This window comes from Bos mutus, chromosome 11, assembly GCF_027580195.1.
Source record: "Bos mutus isolate GX-2022 chromosome 11, NWIPB_WYAK_1.1, whole genome shotgun sequence".
In the NCBI taxonomy this organism is placed as follows: domain Eukaryota; kingdom Metazoa; phylum Chordata; class Mammalia; order Artiodactyla; family Bovidae; genus Bos; species Bos mutus.
In genome coordinates, this window is record NC_091627.1 from 40,181,247 (window position 1) to 40,203,321 (window position 22,075).

Genomic DNA, 22,075 nt, shown 5'->3' on the forward strand with positions numbered 1-22,075 from the left:
GGCCTGGTTGTCTAGATTCTGCCTAGCTCTTAGTGTTTACTCAATAAATACTTAAAGTAGGAAACACCTTGTTTCTACAGGTTGTGATATTAAGTTTCTATTCACTACTTTTGTTACTGTTCATAAGCATTAGTATTGGGACTTTTATTCATTCAACAATTTTGTAGGGTTCCTACGCCATGCCTGCACCATAATGAGGACTTGAGAGTCTTGCGACAGGTAAATGATGTACCTGGCCCAGATGAAATACAGGCTGTTTTATGTTTGGTGTTTTATACCCAGAACACCTATATTGTCAGGCATGCACTAGTTATGAGATACTAAACACTGGGTTCTCTGACTCTTCATGGGTTAGTTAAGCTTAAATCAATAGGTAACATTTCAGCTCTAGGTCTCCCTTTCTTTCCTTAGTTCTGATGGTTTTAAGAGTAGAAAAGATGACTTAAAGTCAAACAGCAGTCCACAGAATGGGAGAAAATACTTGTAAATCACATATCAGCTAAGAGATTGTTAGCTGGACTGTGCAAAGAGTCCTCAGAAACAAAGAACCTGATTAGAAGATGGGCAAATTACTTGGATACTTCTCCAGAGGAGGTAACATAAATAGCCAGTGCCAGAAGAAAAGATGTTTAGTATCACTAGTCATTATGAAAATACAAGTAAAAACAAGATGCTACTTCATTAGAATTTCCATTAGCAAAATAAAGGTAAGGATATGGAGTAGCTGGAATGCTTGTGCATTGCTGGTGTGGATATCAAATGGTGAAGTCACTGAGGAAAACGGTATAATGGTTCAAAAACATCAAACAATTAACCGTGTATGTTTAGTCACTCAGTCATGCCTGACCTTGTGACCCCATGGACTGTAGCTTGCCAGGTTCCTCTGTCCAGGCAAGAATACTGGAGTGGTTTGCCATTCTCTTCTCCAGGGGATCTTCTCAACCCAGGGATTGAACCTGGTATGACCTAGCAGTACAACTTCTAGATACTTACGCAAGAAGTTCTAGGGACCTGCAGAGGTATTTGTGCACCCACATTCATAGCAGCATTAGTCACAATAGCCAAAACTTGAAAGCAACCAAAACATCAATGATGGATTGATAAGAAAAATGTGGGATATTATTCACTTACAAAGGGAAGGAAATTTTGACACATACTATGTAACATGGATGAACTTTGAAGACATGCTAAGATAAAAGAGCCAGTTCCCAAAGAACAAATACTATATTCAATTTATGCAAGTTCCTGGAGTCATCAAATTCATGAAGACAGAAGGTACTAGGGTGGTTGCCAAGGGCTGGGAGGAGGTGAAAATAGCGAGTTGAGTGTTGAATGGGTACAGTGTTAGATGGGGAAGATAAATGTTCTGGAAATGAAAGGTGGTTGATGGTTGGAGGAGAATGAACTTAAATGTCACTGAGCTGTACAAATGGTTAAATGATGAATCATGTATAATTTACCACGGTTTAAAATTTAGGGTAGACAAGATGGTAGAAAAAGAATCTCGGTTTTTGTCCAGGACTTAGGAGGAAATGGTGTTCAAGCTCATCATATATGTCTTGAAACAATTCTTAGTCTTCAGAGATTGCCATATGCCCAAAAATCTCTCATTACATTAGCTCACATTTTAAGCTAAGGTCCATTGCCACTTCAACCTTTCACTAACCCTGTTGGTTTAGTCATTTAAGCTGTGTCCGAGTCTTGTGACCCCATGAACTGTTTCCCTTTCCATGGGATTTCCCAGGCAGAATACTAGAGTGGTTGCTATTTCCTTCTCCGGGGGATCTTCCTGACCCAGGGATCGAACCCACATCTGCATTGCAAGCAGATTATTTCCTGTTGAGCTACCAGGGAAGCCCTTGGGCATCATAAATCTGACAGCTAAGCGGATCAAAATAGTCAATCCTTGCTCTCCCAAACCTCCTCAAGATTATTGGTGTCCCTGAATAATAAGTTTCTTTCACCAAATTAAGTCACTGACATTTGTAGAATATAAGCATTTTACAAGTTATAGGATGGTTATGTTCATCATCACTGTATACTCAATATTACCTAACATTAAGCATGCTGTCCCATGGCTCTGTAATCAGGAGTTATGTCTCTTCCCCAGGGCTCAGTGAACATAGCTTTCTCATGTAAATAGGATGAGAACTGGAGTCCAAATCTTCTGGAACAATGGGAGGAAACACCAAGGTCTCTTCCCTTATCAGCCACTAAGAAAATACTCCTAGCCAGTGCAGCAGTAAATATGTTAATAAACTGTTACATGATGTTATCACAAGTTGTACTACATACTGAGCATTGAAAGATCAGAGGCTTTAGGGTGGGAGGCAGACACTAATAGCAGGATAGCATGATAGATGCCATAGAAATATGGATCAGCATGGCTAAGGTTTTCAGTATTAGTTTCCAGGCCTTAGAGAATTTCAAGAAATCAACTACCAGATCAACTGCCACTGTCGTGTAGTCAAATTGATTACATTTCTTTACTGTTCCATTCTAAGAATGGATAAGGTGGTGGTGGTGGTGCAGAGGTAAAAAATCCGCCTGCCAGTGCATGAGACGTGGATTGGGAAGAGGCCTTGGCAGAAAGTGAAGAACTAAAGAGCCTCTTGACGAAAGTGAAAGAGGAGGGTGAAAAAGTTGGCTTAAAGCTCAACATTCAGAAAACTAAGATCATGGCATCCGGTCCCATCACTTAATGGCAAATAGATGAAGAAATAGTGGAAACAGTGTCAGACTTTATTTTTCTGGGCTCCAAAATCACTGCAGATGGTGATTGCAGCCATGAAATTAAGACGCTTACTCCTTGGAAGGAAAGTTATGACCAAGCTAGACAGCATGTTAAAAAGCAGAGACATTACTTTGCCAACAAAGGTCCGCCTAGTCAAGGCTATGGTTTGTCCAGTGGTCATGTATGGATGTGAGAGTTGGACTATAAAGAAAGCTGAGTGCCGAAGAATCGATGCTTTTGAACTGTGGTGTTGGAGAAGACTCTTGGAAGTCCCTTGGACTGCAAGGAGATCCAACCAGTCCATCCTAAAGGAGATCAGCCCTTGGTGTTCATTGCAAGGACTGATGTTGAAGCTGAAACTCCAACACTTTGGCCACCTGATGCGAAGAGCTGACTCATTTGGGAAGACCCTGAGGCTGCAAAAGATTAAGGGCAGGAGGAGAAGGGGACAACAGAGGATGAGATGGTTGGATGGCATCACTGACTCGATGGACATGGGTTTGGGTGGACTCTGGGAGTTGGTGATGGACAGGGAGGCCTGGCGTGCCTGTGGTTCATGGGGTCGCCAAGAGTTGGACACAACTGAGCGACTGAACTGAACTGAATTTGGAGTAGGAAATAGCAACCTGCACCAGCATTCTTGCCTGGAAAATTCCATGGACAGAGGAATCTGGTGGGCTATAGTCCATGGGGTCACAGAGTCCAACACAACTTTGAGCACACACGCCTGTAACATTTTGTTTCTCTTTAAAGTCCCAAGAAGTACGAATTCCCTATTGAGTGGGGATGCTTGATCAGGGAGAGGCTCAACAGTATCCCAGATTTTAGCAACTGCCAGAGAAATACATTGCTCTCTTACTGATAATTCTAACTATGTAAGAAACTTTCAAGAGGAAATACAAATAATACCAAAAGATAACTTCAGTTTAGCAGAGCACCTGTGTTTTCCCAGTCAAAAGTATGCTTTTTAAAAAAAATTAAACATACAATGTTTATGGTTACCGAGCAATAGTTCATTTCAGTCCAAGCGCTCTGAAAACTGTGGACCCATACCTCAGAAAAGTACACCCTCAGTGGTCAGAGTTTTGTATCTGATTTCTTAGACAAGGCACAGGGAGTAGGCAAGTACCTGCTGAAGCCTGTGCAGACCAACAAAGTGCCAACAAATTCCAACTTTACGAAAAGATAGGAGTAAAACGGTATCATACACATACTCTCTCCATGCTGCTGTGCTGCCAAAGGATTAAAAAAAAATACTGCTGGGACATTTCCAGCCATTTCCCACTGGATTTCCACTGTAATACTAAGTATGTCTAATACCAATGCAGTGTACAGGCTAGTTCGGGACAGTGGCATATGTAACACATAGAACTCTTAATAGCAATACTTAATACTTGTTCTAGTTCTTACATGTACTTTCTAATTAAAGTTCAAAGTTTTGGTCAAGGGTTGTGGAGATAATATACAAAAGAATAGTATCATCACAGTCACAATTTAATGAAGTGAGTTCCTTTCATTAAAAAAATGCGTAATATGAATCAAAGAACATGTAGGCTTGTTAAAACAATCTATTACATTTGCAGAATATAATAGTTTTCTTAGGGGTAAAAATTCTTTTATTACATTTCACCTTACTACTTAGAAGAAATATACCCAATACTGGTAAGGTCTGACTGTTTTTATTGAACACTTATTTTTAAAAACTGCAAAAATAGGTGCAAAGATTAGTCTTTCTTATTTCACAGAGTATATTCGAACTGCTGTTTATGACCTGGGTCTAAAATATTCACACACCACTCACTATTAAGGGTCATAATTCAGACAGATTTTCTGAGATAATTCTTTTAATTACAATTGACAGAGAAGAAATGTTTATAAATTTAGAAAACAAATTTATAAATAAAAAACTCAGAAAATAAAGAACTGTTGCTTAAAATAAGAGGGTTCCCCCCAAATAAGAGGATTTGAACTATGCAAACCTGCTACATGTGATTTAAAATGGAAACAATGATAAATTATACTTAATGTGCTAGTAATAATAAATGGTTCCCATGACTGAAAAGTTCTTCATACAGTGTCCGGTGACCACGTGTAGAAGTAAAGTCTTTTTCTCTATAGAGGTCAAAGATTAAAAGTCAGAATCGGTCTGCCGCTCTGCTAGCCACAGCTCGAATATTGCCATAAACCTTTGATGGAGGATTTCCTGCAGGAGAAAATAAAAACACTTATCTTCACAAATATATGTATAGATGCTAGACAGACAATAGCCTGCAACACTGCCTAGGACTTTTTCCCACTGGATCCTCCTTAAATCAACAAAAGAGCCATAAAGAAAACCATATAATCTCCCAATACTTTAAAATCCTAAGTGCCAAAGACACCAGGTTGTCAAAGTATTTCGAAAAGCAGCTGGTCCAGTCAGACCTGGGCATGCGTACTAAGTCACTTCAGTTGTATCTGCCTCTGTGACTCCATGGACTGTAGCCCACCAGGCTCCTCTGTCCATGAGATTCTCCAGGCTAGGATACTGGAGTGGGCTACCATGCCCTCCTCCAGGGGATCCTCCAAACACAGGGACTGAACCTGCATCTCTCATATCTCTTGCACTGGAAGGCGGGTTCTTTACCACTAGCTCCACCTGGGAAGCCCCAGCCTTGGACACCACAGCGAATTCCATGTTTTCCCAACAAGCGCTATAGCCTGCATCTCTGACCACAGGTGACAGTACTTTATGGTCTGAAGATGGGACCAAGTGGGTAATTAAAACGGCTGATGCTAATCAGCAGCTCCCTTTTGGCTGAACCTAAAACACTGCCCCCTGCCCCCCACTCTGGAAGGAGTCCCAGTGCGTCTCCTCAGGGGGACACAGCCATGATGTAAGCAACATGATCCAATAAGCCCTTTCTCTTGGGCTCACAGATGGAATCCAAGCGAAAATATTCCAGCTTCCTCTCTGGGCCAACACTTGCCAACCCCAAGAGTTTCTGCCTGCTACCTTTATCAACTGGGCCCTAAAGTGATATGCAATGTGATCTGAGTTCCTAAATTCTCTATTCCTTTAGAGAAAACAGCAGAGGAAGAGACTGTGGTTACCCAGAATGAGGTTGCAAATGGCGGTTCTTGCCATCTTGATATTTTGAAAAGAACCAAGGATGTGAACTTTCCTGCAAGAGATACAGTGAGACAAGTTAGCCACAAAAAGCATTTACTTAACTAAGTCCCATGATCCAGAAATTCTGGAAAGATGACAGACGGATTCCTACATAAAGGTGGTGGTGATGGCCCAACACTGTAAATATACTACCATCCACTCTGAAAGGAAGGGTTTTTGGTAAGTGAATTAAAACCTAAGTTCTTCAAGATTCTTGGTGAATAATGGCTTCCCTCCATTCAGTACTCTGCATACGCTAGGGCTTTATATACATGTTCTTATCATTTAATCCTCACACAAGCTTTATTAGAAGTTATTCCCACATTACAGATGAGAAAGAAGTTTGGGAGAAATCAAAACACCGGGCCAAGATGACACACTGGCAGAACTGAGATTAGATGCAAATTAGATGCATTAACTATACTTAGTTAAAATAATTTGGATTTCAAATGCAAATATTTCTAAAAATGATCTAAATTTCTTCATCACTGAGGATTATCCAGACCCTTTTTACCGTGCATTCCTTGCTGAATGGCTCCAATTAGACTGATATTATAGCATTTTACTTTTTTGAGCTCACCTTCCAAAATATCAGTAAACTTAGGAAACTGAAGCCAAAATCTACAGGGGAAGAACCCTTTCCCAAAGCAGAACCCTCTTCACACCACAGGCTCAGACATTTCTGAAACGAGTAAAACTGAGGCTAAAAACAAGAGAACAAGTTAAAGTCAGTTCAAGATGATCCCCAGGTTTTCTTCCCCACTCTAGGCAACAGGCAACCATCCAACTACCCTTTCTTTTACTCCAGTAAAATTAAGGTGGTAAGCTGCTCACTGGAGAAGGTGAGAGACTTGGGGTCTCGACCAGGGGCACCAGGCACAGCAAAAGTAGGAAGACCATGACCAGAACGGAGGCAATGTCATGTGAATGTCCGCACAGAGAAAGACAACTGGCTTTCAGACGTTTGTCAGCAGAAGGACTGGAGAATACGTCTCAGGGGAAGCTGGCCTCAATGGGAAAGACTAAAGATACTGACATCAGGGCTTCCCAAAGGAACAGCCTGGCAATCACCCAAGTGAAGCCCAACAGTCCACCAGTCTCCCCCACCCCCACCTGCAAGTGCCCCGAGCCCAGGGTTTCTAGTCTACTCTTTATGGTCCCACTTTTACACAGGACGCTCTCACTATAAGGGATCAGAACCCGAGGAAAGCATCTAATACAAAAGAGTAGGCGGCGTGACCAGCAGGCGAAGAAAGCGGTACAGAAACTTCTGCAGGGAGAAAAGCAAAACAAAACTAGTGAGATGAGAAAAGCAGTTTTCACTCACTCATGAATCAAGGACAGGGTATTAAGAAAACTGAATAAAGATTAGAAGATGAAGTTACTGGAAGCAGCTCTGAATGAAAATCATTTACAAGAGTGGAAGACATCTTGAAAACCAGGTCTCACCAGTGTCCTTCCTATGCTAAGCCAGCTCCAGGACCATCTGTGCCACCAAAACAAAGCGGGACAAAGAATCCAAGAACCGAGGGGCTCAAACACCGAAGGCCACAAAGGGCAATGGTGAAAGCCAGGACGGCAGCTGGGGGCCAGGGAGAAGGGGACAGTGCTTTGGGAACAGAAACCTCCAGCAGAGACTTATAAAATGTCTCATATGTCTGAGCCCACCAAGAGGAGACACAGGTATAGCTTTCTAGTCACTGCAACACTGACGAAGCAGAGAGACACATTCAGAATTATTTCTTCATGTGACAACAAAGGTGCAAAGGACAGATAAACACAGGATACTATCTGGTTCAGCTGTTAATACTCCAGCACCAATTTCACACTCAGACAATACTGAGCGTGAACTGAACAAAACCCACAGAGTACAGGGCAAGGCAAGCAAACTGGCCTGCTAAAAGGCTGGCAGGGTGGAGATGGAGGTGGGGATGAAAAAGCACAAGTCTTCCTCTTTCACAGGAGAAAATCAACAGTGAATCTGAGGGGAAAAAATGAAGCTGGTATATAGAGATATTTGGAAATAGAGATAAATAATGTTTAAAGCTTAGCTAGAAAATCTCAGTTTGAAGACTTGAAATTCCCTCCCTCAGAGGAGGTGGAAATGGAAGTAGACAGTGGCAGTTTAAGTATGTGTATATGTAACTTTGATAAAACTGTAAAAGTCAGGCACGAAAGATGAGGAAATAGAGAAGCAAAAGCACATACAGGGTGAGTAGTTTAGCTACTAAAACAACCAAAGCTTCAGGGCAGTAGTTGGAATGGGATGTATGTAGGTCTCCAGACATAGGCAGCATTCTTTCCCATTCGATATACTGAATGTATCTGGAACAAATGGATGTTAGTTTTATATCGTGTTCACATTCTACTCTGCCAGGTTTTCAGCAACTCATCAAAAAGAACATTTACGGGTGCATAGCAGTCCATCTTATGGCTATGTCATAATTAACATGAGTTGCTGCACACATGGATTTCCAACTAGCCTACCTACAGTAAAAAGTGCAGGACAGTGTATCTCTTTGCTGGTACTTGGCACTGGAAAAAACCTACTGCTAACCACCAACAAACTGGAGAAACTTGAAACCACATGCTATCTAAAAGAAGTCATGCACTCAAGACTACATACTGTGTATTTTTACCTATGTGAATTTTAAGAAAAGGCAAAACCCTAGTGACAGAAAGATGAGTGACTGCCTGGCAATCAGGAAGGGCCGCAAAGACGCACAGGGAACTTTTGGGGTGACACAGCTGAGTGTGGAGGGGTCACAGGACTAGAGAGACTATTTGCCAGGATCTCACTGAATTACATGCCTAAAACAGGTGACTTTAACTGAATGAAAATCATACTGTAATACAGCTATTTAAAAAATGAATTTGACAAGGAGATTTTAACCCAACCCTTAGAAATAATACTTGGTGGTGGTTTAGTCTCTAAGTTGTGTCTTACTCTTGCGACCCCATGGACTAGCCTGCCAGGCTCCTGTCCATGGGATTCTCCGGGCGAGAATACTGGAGTGGGTTGCCATTTCCTTTTCCAGGGCATCTTCCCGGCCCAGGAAGCAAACCCAGGTCTCCTGCATTGCAGGCAAATTCTTTACCATCTAAGTTACGAGGGCAGCTTTTATAAATTATAAACTTAATATAATGTCCTAACAATAATTAGAATTACAGCAAATCAGTTACATTTTAAAACTTCTAAATTAAAAAACTATTAGGACTGTATATGATATTTCAAAGTATGGGAAATTTCTAGTTCAAGAGAGCTTTTCCCATGACTCTGGAGCCCCATCTCCAGGCTCAAGTCATGAAAGGTCAACGCTGTAACACACTTACCTTTAGGTAAACAGGGCCACCAATGCAGCGTTAACAGTTTTCCACTTAAGTATAAAAAACAGTCTAAAATTTAGATTTGAAAATAATAGTGAGCCCCTCAGCTCAGAGCAAAGATGAGATGACTTTAAATAAAATTATTTCTGGATTTAGTAGCAGGCAGATCCCTCCTCCTCAGTCAACTGCTTCGTTTCCCAACTTCTCGGCACTGTATAATCTCTGCGCCATCTGCCAGTAATCCCAAGCTGGTAACAGAGCGGCTTCACCCGCAGGCAGAGAAGGGTAATCCTAGCTTGACTTCCTGCACCCTTATTTTAAGCCCATATCATCTTATTGATGTTCATATATAACTGCTCTGTAGTTTTCCCAACAACGTGCAACACTCATCTTCCCTTTATGAAAGGCCTTTATATGTTCGTGCATGCACATGTGTATATATACGTTTGTTTTTATTTTTTTATTGAAGGATAATTGCTTTACAGAATTTTGTTGTTTTCTGTCAAACCTCAACATCAATCAGCCATAGGTATACATATATCCCCTCCTTTTTGAACCTCCCTCTCATCACCCTCCCCATCCCACCCCTCTAGGTTGATACAGAGCCCCTGTTAGAGTCTCCTGAGCCATACAGCAAATTGGCTATCTATTTTACATATGGTAATGTAAGTTTCTATGTTACTCTTTCCATACATCTCACCTTGTCCTCCCCTCTCCCATGTCCATAAGACTATTCTCTTTTTGAAGCAAAGACTCATGATGGCATTGAACACATGTACTTCTTGCTCTCCTCTACGGATTTAATACGCTCCCGTGATACTATTTAAATATTCCCCTGTCATGTAATTTAACAGTGATTCTCAACATTTCCTTCATTGCAAATTGAGAAAAAAGCTATAACATCTAAAGATTTTTCTCAACTTAATCTGCTCTCAGAGTAGGTAACTGTTCAGCCAAAAGCATATCCTCACAAGGATTTAGGGGTTAACGTCATGCATAAATACAATCTTAATCACTTCTTGAAACCAGCAAAAGACCAAATGTAAATTATGACAATAGTTTTCTCAAGATCACATACTTACACGTCAGCTAAAACTATCCGCGTCCGGGTCACGTTCTCAATGGTGAATTTGGTCTTTCCTCCTTTGCCAGCAATTCTGCCTATTGCCCTGGACAGGTGGTCTCCCTTTAAAGGTTTAACTAAATGAGAAAAGCAAGACCTCAGGAAGGAAGCCATTGCAGCATTACCCACTTCCACAGATGTTTAATCATTAGCCAAATTTCCCTCCTAAAAGACACAAAACATGCATTTTTTAAAAAGCTGCTAAGAATACAGCTCAACTGATGCTACCGGAAAGCTGAGAGTCATGCAGAATAAAAAGTCAGCAGTACAAAAGTACCATCCAGGAGTTCATACAAAAAGACCACCATACACTCACCATCTGTAATTTCAAAAGACTCTAGAAAGAGGTCATCCAGTCTAATAAGGGCAAGTGCGTCCTACAATACAGAAATACATACTATGAGGTGCTTCCATTCAAGTACCTGTGTGAGTGCGTGAGTGTTATGCTAACTCATAAATTGTAAAACTAGAACACTCAAAACACAAAAAAATGCCCAAATCTATCAAAACATTCATGTGGAGTGTTTTCTGAGCCCCCATTTCAGCTATCATGAAATCACTCACCTCCACCTGAAACCCAAGAATGAAGGCTTTCACAAAATCAGCTGCTTTTGTCAGGGCGCTAACATCTTTAGTTTCTTTACAAGTCTGTTTAAAAAAAAAAAAAGGTGGGGTAAGAGGCACAAATTATAGCTGGAAATGAAAACGGCAACATTCTAGCAAACTACTAGGACTGACCTTACCCATTATTGCAATTTCCTTCACCATCACCCTTCCCAATATATTCTCTGTGACCCAGTTTTTGGTGAGCTAAGTACTGTGTTTAGTTTTCAAAACAAAACTTGGCTAGCTCCAGGGCTGGGCAGTTCCCCCCAAACACTGTCAAAAGACCGACTGCACTCCATGGCTGATCTGACTCTGGAGCTACTGGTGAGATCCCTCCACTCACTCCCACTCTGAAGGACCTCCGTCCTCAGTTCATTCCCATCCAAGCTGGTCCTCTTCAGTGCCATCTCCCTGGGAGTCCAGGTCTCACCTCCCAACTTCAACCACCATTCCTGTGCTGATGTTTCTTTCCCAAAGCAACAACTCTAGTACTACCTACCAAGAATGGCTTAAGCAATGATCCTGCCCTCAAAGATTTTATTCGATAATCACAGAAATAGGCGCTCTTCATGAAATGCCAACCCCTATAAATGACATGACACTGCAAAGGTGCTTGACACACTATAGCTCTGATCTTCATGTCAACCTAAATTTAAGCAAGATAAGTACTTTTACATTAGAGGAAACTCAAGTACCAAAATGAAAACGTAAAATCTGAACACGGATCTGATTCCAAAACCATGAGTTCTGCTCTCCCACACAGACTCACAGTTGAGCTGAGGAGACTGTGTGCGTATTTGACAACTTTGAAACCTTGCAGGGTTGTGTAAAAGCACATTTAAAACTATAGATTCCAGGCCCAATTCCATATGTGACCTCAGGCAAGTCTCATGAATGCTCTAAGCCTTAAGTTTTCTTATCTGTAAAATAAATTGGAACAGAAGAGCCTGAGAGGTCCCTACTAGCACTGATGACTTTGCCCAAGATACTCCTTGGCCAGTTTCCTCACATCTATTAGATGGGGTATGTTATCTGCCTCACAGGGCTGTTCTCAAGACCAAAATGATGTAATGCCTGCCAAAGCACCACTATGTGGCACACACTGGCACAGAGCAGTATCAACAAATGTCAGAGGAGTCCAAACTGATGGTGCTGTAATACATAATCAAGAGATTCTGACAACTTCTTTATTAAGCCTTTTATCAATCAGCAAAACATAAGTTTAAGCCCTGAAGACTAGACTGAAAAAATGGACTGACAGTAAAGGAGAAAGAACTTGAGCTAGACTCTAAAAGATGATGAAACTGAAGTAGGAAGGAAAAGGAAGTAGGGAGAAAGCCTTCACAGAGCAAATCCATCCATTAAGGAGGGACAAGGAAAATGTTCAAAGCAATGGTAAGAGGACTTGAGAATGAGACTCCTAATTCAAAGGCAAATTCAAATACTTTTATCTTTCAGAGATACTGAAGATATCAAGATATCAATAAAAGCAGTGTGGTCTGGGAAAATTAATCTGGCTCTGGCAAAAAGGATGGAGAAGCGAAATGAGATTTAAAGAGAATAAAAAAAGCAAACTTATAAGCAGACAAGAAGTTCTGGCAGAAAACCAAAAAAACCTAAATGAAACTGAGAACAAAGAGAAATTCTGTCAAGTTCTGTATTTTAAACTCTGCCAACTATTTAAAACAGTGCCCCTCTGCTTTGCTCCATTATTCTAATCCCTCAACAGAAATAAGTCTTATAACAGCCCTGATAATGATAATTAATTTTGGTCACTGATTCTGATGCAAAATTGGAACCCACAGGAAAAAACCCCAAAGTCTATTAATTTTAATTGTCCACCTCCTAGACTGACATCATGCAATGAATAAACAAATATTTTTACATAATTTACACTCTCAAAACTTGTTTTTTCCTAAAAAGTAACACTAAAATATAGTACCTGTACTGCAGCAAGTACTTCGGCTGCTCATTTACATACATCTGTTTACGATAACCTCTTTATTAACCCTTTAATCAATCAACACAGAACACTATTAAAAATGTGCTGAGACGCAGCTGGTATTTTAGTATAATTTCAGGTCAAACTGGAAGAAACTCATTCAACAAGGTAAGTCCCACTAAGAATTCCTAGAAAGTCTGTTCTTTCTTCCTAGGACAGAAAAACCCCAGCATATTTTAAAGTGATTAATAGTCTCCTTACTCTGATTTCAACATTTCTCGATTTCAAGTTAAAGCGTATCTGAAGTCCCAAATGCTCCACAATAGGAGTAAATATCTTCAGCCAGTTCTCTTTTAGTGGCGTGTATCTGTTAGCTGGGACTGGAATTTTCCTGGTTTCTTCTTTCCCACTCTATGACAAAAGAAAACACAACTCAGCAGTTGTCTAAAGGAATGAGGGTGAAGTTGTAAAACAACTGATCCTCAAAAAGCGTCCTTTAATTGGACAGATTAAACACCAGGAGAGTCGCCGCTCTGAGCTTCACTCCAGAAAAAGCGTCAACATCACCCAGAGGCCACCGGCCCGACCCGTCTCTGGCCCCAGCCCCGTTCCTGTTCCTCGGTCCCAGCCAGTACCAGGAACCCGTCCCCGGAGAGGGGCGGGAAGACGGGCCTCTTAGCGGGTCGGGCTTCCTCGGTGTCCATGCAGGTCGCGTCGCCTCCCTCCTCCTGCGTGGACGGCTGCTCGGCCTGCCGTTTCTTCGCCCGCCGGCCACCTTTGCGGGTGACCTGACTGAAGCCGTCCTCGGCCAACGGGCTCTGTGCCTCCATCACACTTTCCATTCTCCAGAACCTCCAGCCCCAACTCAACTTCCAGCTCCAACACGTGCGAGGCTATACCACGCAGGAGCGCCTCGCAGCCCCAACCTCCGCCAACCAGCCCCAGGGCTCCGCCCTCTTTCCTAAGACGTCCCAAGCAGGGGACCTAAAGCGGGAGTTTGTGCGTGTTTGTTGTGAGGGGGAAGGGCTGTCCTAAAATATGCCTGATTCTTAGGTTCGCCTTCTGCCCCCACCTCTCGCAGTCAGCACGCTTTATAACACATAATCTGTATCTGTACGAAAGGCAATAGGTAAATCCATAAAGAAGTTTGTGTTGTTGGGGAAGGAAACTCTTGTATGCCTGCACTAGAGCATCCGGCATTATCTGAGAAACCTAAAACTACTTGTTAGGGTTCTAGGGGCGCCTACGGCAAGCGGGAGGGACAAACTAGCCATAACGTTTGGACTCTGGTTTCCAGGTTAGTTTCGTCAGGGTTAGTCGGCTGTGTCCCGCTTGGCGGAGGCGAAATCTCTCGGCTGGACCATGTCGGCCTTCGAGAAGCCTCAGATCATCTCCCATATCCAGAAGAGCCTCAATTACACGGTGTTTGACTGTAAGTGGATGCCCTGCAGCGCCAAATTTGTGACCATGGGCAACTTCGCACGGGGCACCGGCGTCATTCAGCTGTACGAGATCCAGCAAGGGGACCTAAAGCTGCTGCGGGAGGTGGGTGCCGGCTCGAGACCTCCCAGTTCCAAGATCTGGGACTGCTGCTGGAGGGGAGTGCGGATCTTGGGGGCGGGAGTTGTGCGTTCCTTTTTGCCAGAGCCTTTGTCCAGCGTCCCCTCAAAGCGCTGCTGAAGCTGCGCGGGAATAGCGAGATTGACCGCAGATTGAGGAATAATTCGGACGTAAAACGCCTTGGTTCGAGACCTGAATTCTCATCGGGCTAATTCATTCGTGCTTTGCTGGTCCCTTCCTCCAGCCATCTCCACCCCTCTCCCAGTCCAGTGCGAGGTCCCTGGAGGTGACGTTATGACTTCACATTTAAATTCGAGGCGTTTCTGTGCAGTGCGCGTGTGTTTGTGGAGAGTCTTTTATTTTTTTATTTTTGAATTTTATTTTTAATATAAATTTATTTATTTTAATTGGAGGCTAATTACTTTACAGTATTGTATTGGTTTTGCCATACATCAACATGAATCCGCCACGGGTGTATACGTGTTCCCCATCCTGAACCCCTCTCGCACCTCCCTCCCCGTACCATCCCTCTGGGTCATCCCAGTGCACCAGCCCCAGCATCCTGTATCATGCATCGAACCTGGACTGGCGATTCGTTTCATATCTGATATTATACATGTTTCAGTGCCATTCTCCCAAATCATCCCACCCTCTCCCTCTCCCACAGAGTCCAAAAGACTGTTCTATACGTCTGTGTCTATTTTACTGTCTCGCATACAGGGTTATCGTTACCATCTTTCTAAATTCCATATATATGCGTTAGTATACTGTATTGGTGTTTTCTTTCTGGCTTACTTCACTCTGTATAATAGGCTCCAGTTTCATCCACCTCATCAGAACTGATTCAAATGTATTCTTTTTAATGGCTGAGTAATACTCCATTGTGTATATGTACCACAGCTTTCTTATCCATTCGTCTGCTGGTGGACATCTAGGTTACTTCCATGTCCTGTCTATTATAATCAGTGCTTCGATGAACATTGGGGTACACGTGTCTCTTTCAATTCTGGTTTTCCTTGGTGCATATGCCCAGCAGTGGGATTGCTGGGTCACTTTCACTTTTCACTTTCACGCATTGGAGAAGGAAATGGCAACCCACTCCAGTGTTCTTGCCTGGAGAATCCCAGGGACGGGGGAGCCTGGTGGGCTGCCGTCTATGGGGTCGCACAGAGTCGGACATGACTGAAGCAACTTAGCAGCAGCAGCAAGGCAGTTCTATTTCCAGTTTTTTAAGGAGTCTCCACACTGTTCTCCATAGTGGCTGTACTAGTTCGCATTCCCACCAACAGTGTAAGAGGGTTCCCTTTTCTCCACACCCTCTCCAGCATTTATTGCTGGTAGACTTTTGGATCGCAGCCATTCTGACTGGCATGAAATGGTACCTCATTGTGGTTTTGATTTGCATTTCTCTGATACTGAGTGATGCTGAGCATCTTTTCATGTGTTTGTTAGCCATCTGTATGTCTTTTTTGGAGAAATGTCTGTTGAGTTCTTTGGCCCATTTTTTGATTGGGTCGTTTATTTTTCTGGAATTGAGCTGCAAGAGTTGCTTGTATATTTTTGAGACTAGTTCTTTGTCTGTGGAGAGTCTTTTAATAGGTACAAGATAGTAAAGTACTTGGTCATACAAGCAGAGCCAAAGCAGGCACTAGGATGCCTGCTATGTAATTGGAGGAGACAATCCAAAACAATTATTCTTTCAACAAGTGTCAATTGATTGCCTGGTATTCTCCGGCTAGTAAATGACAGACAATGTCCCTGATTATTATGGAGTTTTTTTCCTAGTGGGAGAGAGAATCAATTAAATAATCAAACTAACAATACATAAAACACAAACTGAGTTGAATTCTCTAATGTAAAGGCACATGGTTCTATGAGAGTAAAAACAAAACCAGAAAACCAGATTTGCATTGAGTAAAAGCTGCTGCTGCTGCTAAGTTGCTTCAGTCGTGTCCGACTCTGTGCGACCCCGTAGACAGCAGCCTATCAGGCTCCTCCGACCTTGGGATTCTCCAGGCAAGAATGCTGGAGTAGGTTGCCATTTCCTTCTCCAATTCGTGAAAGTGAAAAGTGAAAGTGAAGTCACTTAGTCGTGTCGGACTCTTAGCGACCCCATGGACTGCAGCCTACCAGGCTCCTCCGTCCATGGGAGTTTCCAGGCAAGAGTACTGGAGTGGGGTGCCATCGCCTTCTCCAGAGTAAAAGCTAACTAGGTCAAATTAGGAGTTGAGGTTTACAAGAGGAAACAGCTCAGCAATGAGGGAGAGAGATTATCTCCTTTTGGAACAAAACAGCAGAGAGGAGGCCTTGCAAATGCTGTAGATCATTTAAAAGATTTATGCCTGTTTTTGTAAGAAAAATGGGGCATCAGTGAAGGGCTTTAAGCAGCTTGTGGCAAGGTTAGGTTTACGAGTTTTGTAAAGATCACACTAATGGAAGACTTGGAGAATAATGACGTTAACGTTTTTATGTCTGTTTACCAGTTTTTAAATGCCTTTATTTGGGTTGCCTAGAAAAAAAATCAGTTATATTCAGATGTTAGCATTGTCATAGACTACAGGGAAGTTTGTAACTCCAGGGACCAAGAACTATGGAGAGAATCTGCTTGGAGGAGTTAGGGCCTCAACTGATAGGCAAAGGATGCATACACTTTCTCTAGAAAAGCTTAGATTAGAACGTATGTAAGGCCTCATCCCGTTTTAAATTCTATGAATGCTACTTTTCTTGTTCAGATTGTCTTTGCTAGCCAGGCACTCTGCTCCTAAACACGGCATGTTCTTTCCTACCTTTCCTTACGTTTTTCATCACTTAGCCCCCAGTCACCTGTTGCTATTCTAAGATCCAGTTCAGATTATTTGACTGTTGACATCTCATTCCTGATCCCCACATAAAGTAACTTTTCTTTATTGCTTTCCTGTGGTACATAAGTACCATTATTATCTGTGCTAGAAATATATCCTTCTGTCCCATGTATCTCTAATTAGATTGTAAACTCCCAGAGAGTAAGGACAGTTCTTTCTTTAGTGTGGTGTAAAAGGAGCAGCCACTCAATCAATGACTTGTTAAAAGAATGAGTGAATTTATGTCTGTAAAAGGATGTAACTTGGAACATTTAAATATTGATTTATTAATCACTAATTGATTGAGGCCAGGAGTTTGAACACGTAGGAAACATTGAAACTGGAGAAAGAATATGGTGAACTATTGGGAATAAATACTAGTCAAAACTCAACCAGAGTTGAGTTTTGTGACATATTTTTAATAGGGCTTTATGACTTGTGTACATTTCATGAATACACTTGTTCTATAAAGAGAAATCGTGTTCTTTGTCTCTTCTAGAGTTCTGGAAGATTCTAGCAGCATTTTTCTTGGAATAATTTTGCTTTTTAACTAAAGTAATGTATGTTCATGATAGAATATACCAAAAATATAGTTAGGGAAAAGAAGTAAATTGATGTCATCCACTTTTTATATTTTCACCTGTATCCTTTGAGTCTTCTCTTTTTCTACCATAAATTTTCCATTGAGAACCTGTCGTTTCAAGGTCCTATGATAAAGAAGGACCAGAAATACTTGAAAGATGAGTCCTTCCTCCTAAACAGCCTACTGCCTAAAGTGAGGGTAAAACAAATGCACAGATTTGAGAGCTTACATTGTGTTTGGCTGTGATGATGCCGTGGAAAAGAATATAGGCTAAGAACAGTCCCAGTGATTCTCAGCTCTTACTGTGCACCAGGAGCATCTGAATGTGCATCGTTACTGTTGTGTTGTGTGTTCTTGGGTGTACGTGTTGTAAAATATTCATGCCTTGGTTCCACCCCTGGAAACTGATGCACTTGGACTCTTTCTTGCCTCTAGACTAGTTTGAGTCCCAGACATTAGTATTTTTTAAACTTCCAACAGATGATTCTAATGAGTAGTAGGGTTGTCTGTCTTCATTGTTCAGTCACTAAGTTGTGTCTTATTCTTTTGCAAATCCATGAACTGCAGCCTGCCAGGCTCCTTCTGTCCATGGGGTTTCCCAGGCAAGAATACTGGAGTGGATTGCCATTTCCTCCTCCAGGGGGTCGTCCTCACCCAGGGATCAAACCCAAGCCTCCTGCATTGGCAGGCGGGTTCTTTACCATGGAGCCACATAGGTACCTTTGGAGCTTCCCAAATGCATTTTCCTTTCTTTTCCCTCTTTTTCCCTCTTCTAGAGCTAAGTTAGTTTCTAGCTATCATTGTGCTAGTTGAATTATTGGTTAAAAAATTAGGAAACATAAAATATTAGGAAACTTGATTTTATCCTTGTAGAACTACCTCAAGCCTTGTGCTCGAGTCCTTGGGTGCAGGATAAAAAGGAAGGAAGAAAATGGGTCTTTGTTGGTGCCTCCTTATTACTAATCAGATAGATAGGGAATGAAGGCAGGGTCTTCGTATACAATTGAGTAGTTTGTTAAACTGCACACAGGTATCTGGCCAAGGGTTCAAGTGAAGGCTGAAATCCATCTCTCTCCAGCTTTTCCCCTCCTGTGCGAAACTTCCATCAGCCTGTAGAGGGCGCCTTCCACAGTCCCACCCCCACACCACCCCCACACCCCCACCTCCCCACTCCCCCCACTGCCCCAACCACCACCACTTGGCCCAAAGGACTAGGGGTGGCCCTGAAAAGTGCCACATTTGGGGATGTTTACACTTTAAAAATTAGTAATAATCTAATAAAGTTCTTCTTTTTTAGCCCCTGTGCCACTGAATTTACTGCTTGTTAACATTTGGTTGACTAAACCTTTTAATGTTAATTAAGTAGTGCCAGGATGTGGAGGAGGAAATACTGACAAGCTGTACTAGACCCACCCACAGATAGAACAAAAATAGCTCTGCTGGAATTATCGATCATGGCTTCCTTAATCACCTTAACTTAGAGCAAAGAGAACCAACAACTGGGGGTCAAATATGTCTGTCATCCACAGTCATTTTCAGTATCATAGCAAAAGTTAATATATTCTAATTTACTTTGTGGAACACATTTTGCAAAATAGATCTCCATTTTTTTTTTTAAACCAGTTTTCTAGCAGGAAAACTTAAGTGTCCTCTGAATTCTTTACATCTTTTCTTTTCCAAAGGTAAAACATTTAACAGGGACAAGGAGGGGTCCCTTTTATGAACTATTAAAAAGAAAAATTAACTTTACTCCAATGTCCTTTCTTAATTTAGCTAATGTTATCATTTCCATGAATGTCTAAGGAAAAAGCAAACTCTTCTGCTTTTTTAAGTCCACTTGCCAACCTAGCTCAGCCTTTCTGAGCAAAGCGCAGCCCTCCCTGCTGTGCAGATAACAAGATGTTTACACATTTGAGTTTATTTTTCAATATGGTTCTGTATTTTGAGTTTAATTTGATTCTTTATCTTTAATTTGATTCTTTAAACATCATTTGCAACGGACCACTAGTTAAATCTTTTTGATAGAAGAATATATGGCTATCCTTTGATAAAAGGACACAAGAATAAAAAAAATAACAGGAAGCATAAATATCATGTTTACATTTTATGAAGACATAAAATGAAGGTAAAAACCAAAGGACACAAATCTGAAAGTAGGTTTAAGTCAGGCCTTACTTACCTCACCAGTCTAGTTAAGGATTGGAGCATTTCTTTGGGACTTCTAAGGGCTCGGGTTTATAGAATGGGGACTACATAGGAAATGTTTATTTAACTGATTTACATATAGTCCTGGAGACAGCCTAGTGTCGTAGAAAGAGCTTGGAATCTACCTGACTGTAGGATCCTTGGGCGAGTCTCCTCATCTTTTGAACCTGCTTGTCATCTGGAAAGGGGTGTCCCAAACACTTAATTTGCAGTGGCGTGTGTTAGAAAGAGAAGGGATGGACTAGCACAGAAGGACATCTAGAACAGTATCTGATACATTGGTGTTCCATATATGGATGCTGTTTTTATTATTGCATATAAAATGACACTGAAAACTATGGTCTGTCAGGTGAAAATAAGACAGGAGAAAGGGGAACATGACCTCCAGCAGTGGTTTCCCTCTATCCAGCACTGGGACTGAGAAGTTAATCCATGTTCATTTATACTTTCATTTAACAAATGTTGAGGAGAAGGCAGTGGCACCCCACTCCAGTACTCTTGCCTGGAAAATCCCATGGACGGAGGAGCCTGGAAGGCTGCAGTCCATGAGGTTGCTAAGAGTCGGGCAGGACAGAGCGACTTCACTTTCACTTTTCACTTTCATGCATTGGAGAAGGAAATGGCAACCCACTCCAGTGTTCATGCCTGGAGAATCCCAGGGACAGGGGAGCCTGATGGGCTGCCGTCTTTAGGGTCGCACAGAGTCGGACGCGACTGAAGCGACTTAGCAGCAGCAGAGCACCAATTAGGTGTTGAACAAGTTGTTGAGGGCCCCATTCCTGTGGTATTCATTCTAGGAAGGGAGGAAATAGATAATTGAGTGAATAAAAGAGTTTTGTTGATAAGTGAAATAAGATTAAACAGGGCAAGTGATTGGGATTTGGGGGTTTCACTTAAGATTAGAGGGGTGGGGAGGCTCTCTTACAGGCATTGACATTTAAGCTGAAATCTAAGCTGAAATTGTTGGTAGAAATCATGATGACAGGAGGGAAGACCAGTCCAGGCAGTGGGAACAGCAAATGCAAATACCCTGAGGCAGCGTGACTGGTGAAGAACAAAAATGCAGCCGCGGGTGTGGCTGGAGTGTGAAAGGAGAGAAGCAGGAAATGAGGTCAGAGAGACCTGCAAGGTCAGCCTTCGAAGGGCTTTGTACATTTATATACCACAGGCCTTGGTGCTACTCCTGTGGGTCTGTGCCTCTAAATGTAGATACATTTTTATCTCATTCCATTCATTATTTGCAATAAACCCCTCTTTTAGAATTCATGTGATGATACACATTAAATTATCTAGTATAGGCCCCACCATGTACTAATATTAGAGTAGTTCTCAGGTTGTTTTCTCCTAAGGTAGGGATTCTCAGATGTGTTCAGGTGTCAGTACATCTGGCCATTGTGGTGTGGTTTTTAGAACAACATGAAATATTGTAATAATCAGTTTCACCTCTGCACAAGGATACATATTCTCAGTAGAAAAAAATACATATACTCTGAGTATATATATTATATATATTTTGATATTTGCATCACAAGAAGTAACCATACATAAAAATTTTAATCCTCATTTCCAGGTTTTCTTATTGGTGTTTATTAGCTGGTATTTCCTAACAGACAAACTAAAAAAATTATTGAAGAAAACTTAAACCTGAGAAAAAAATATCCATTAGCTCTGTGTGTGTGTGTGTGTATCTGTGTATCTGTGAATTTATGTTGGTACTGGAAGATCAGTGGTTGCAGTTTTCTGTCTTCTCTATTCCACAGGGTCTAAAGGCAAAAGTTAGGTAAAGCCATAACAGAGGAAAACTTTGGCTTCCCAATTTTTTATTAGTAGCAGTAAACACAGAACTGTGTGCTTCCTACAGGGACTGAAAAGTAGGGGTCAACTTTTTTCTCTTTCATGACCTAGGAGGAAGAGAGACTCCATCAGAGACTCCTGGGGAAAGCAGTAGAATTATGGGAAGCAGAATCTCTAGCTAGTGGAAGAGAAGACAATGGGTGACCAGTC

At 41.8% G+C, this 22,075-nt stretch overlaps 2 protein-coding genes across 2 annotated transcripts in view; one reads left to right on the forward strand and one right to left on the reverse strand.

Annotated features, from left to right (window-relative positions):
• Positions 1-4,397: 4,397 nt before the first annotated feature.
• On the reverse strand, positions 4,398-13,849 carry PNO1 (partner of NOB1 homolog). The gene is made up of 7 exons (XM_005893573.3): positions 13,519-13,849; positions 13,145-13,294; positions 10,900-10,983; positions 10,652-10,712; positions 10,295-10,412; positions 5,828-5,898; positions 4,398-4,937 (listed from the first exon to the last, which is right to left on the reverse strand). Exons 1-7 carry the CDS (start codon positions 13,723-13,725, stop codon positions 4,870-4,872), a joined length of 759 nt encoding a protein of 252 aa, XP_005893635.1. The 5' UTR covers positions 13,726-13,849; the 3' UTR covers positions 4,398-4,869.
• A 286-nt stretch (positions 13,850-14,135) lies between these two features.
• Positions 14,136-22,075, forward strand: part of DNAAF10 (dynein axonemal assembly factor 10) — a 29,183-nt gene continuing 21,243 nt past the window's right edge. Inside the window, exon 1 of the mRNA XM_070379355.1 lies at positions 14,136-14,428. Within this exon, the coding sequence (XP_070235456.1) occupies positions 14,246-14,428 (183 nt within the window). The 5' untranslated portion in view covers positions 14,136-14,245. The remainder of the gene's footprint in view (positions 14,429-22,075) is intronic.

Coding starts and splice junctions, on each gene's coding strand:
- PNO1 (XM_005893573.3), bottom strand. CDS start 13,725: ATGGAAAGTGTGATGGAGGCACAGAGCCCGTTGGCCGAGGACGGCTTC. Junction 13,295..13,518: donor TCTCCGGGGACGGGTTCCTG/GTACTGGCTGGG, acceptor CTTTTGTCATAG/AGTGGGAAAGAAGAAACCAG. Junction 5,899..10,294: donor CGGATAGTTTTAGCTGACGT/GTAAGTATGTGA, acceptor TATCTCTTGCAG/GAAAGTTCACATCCTTGGTT.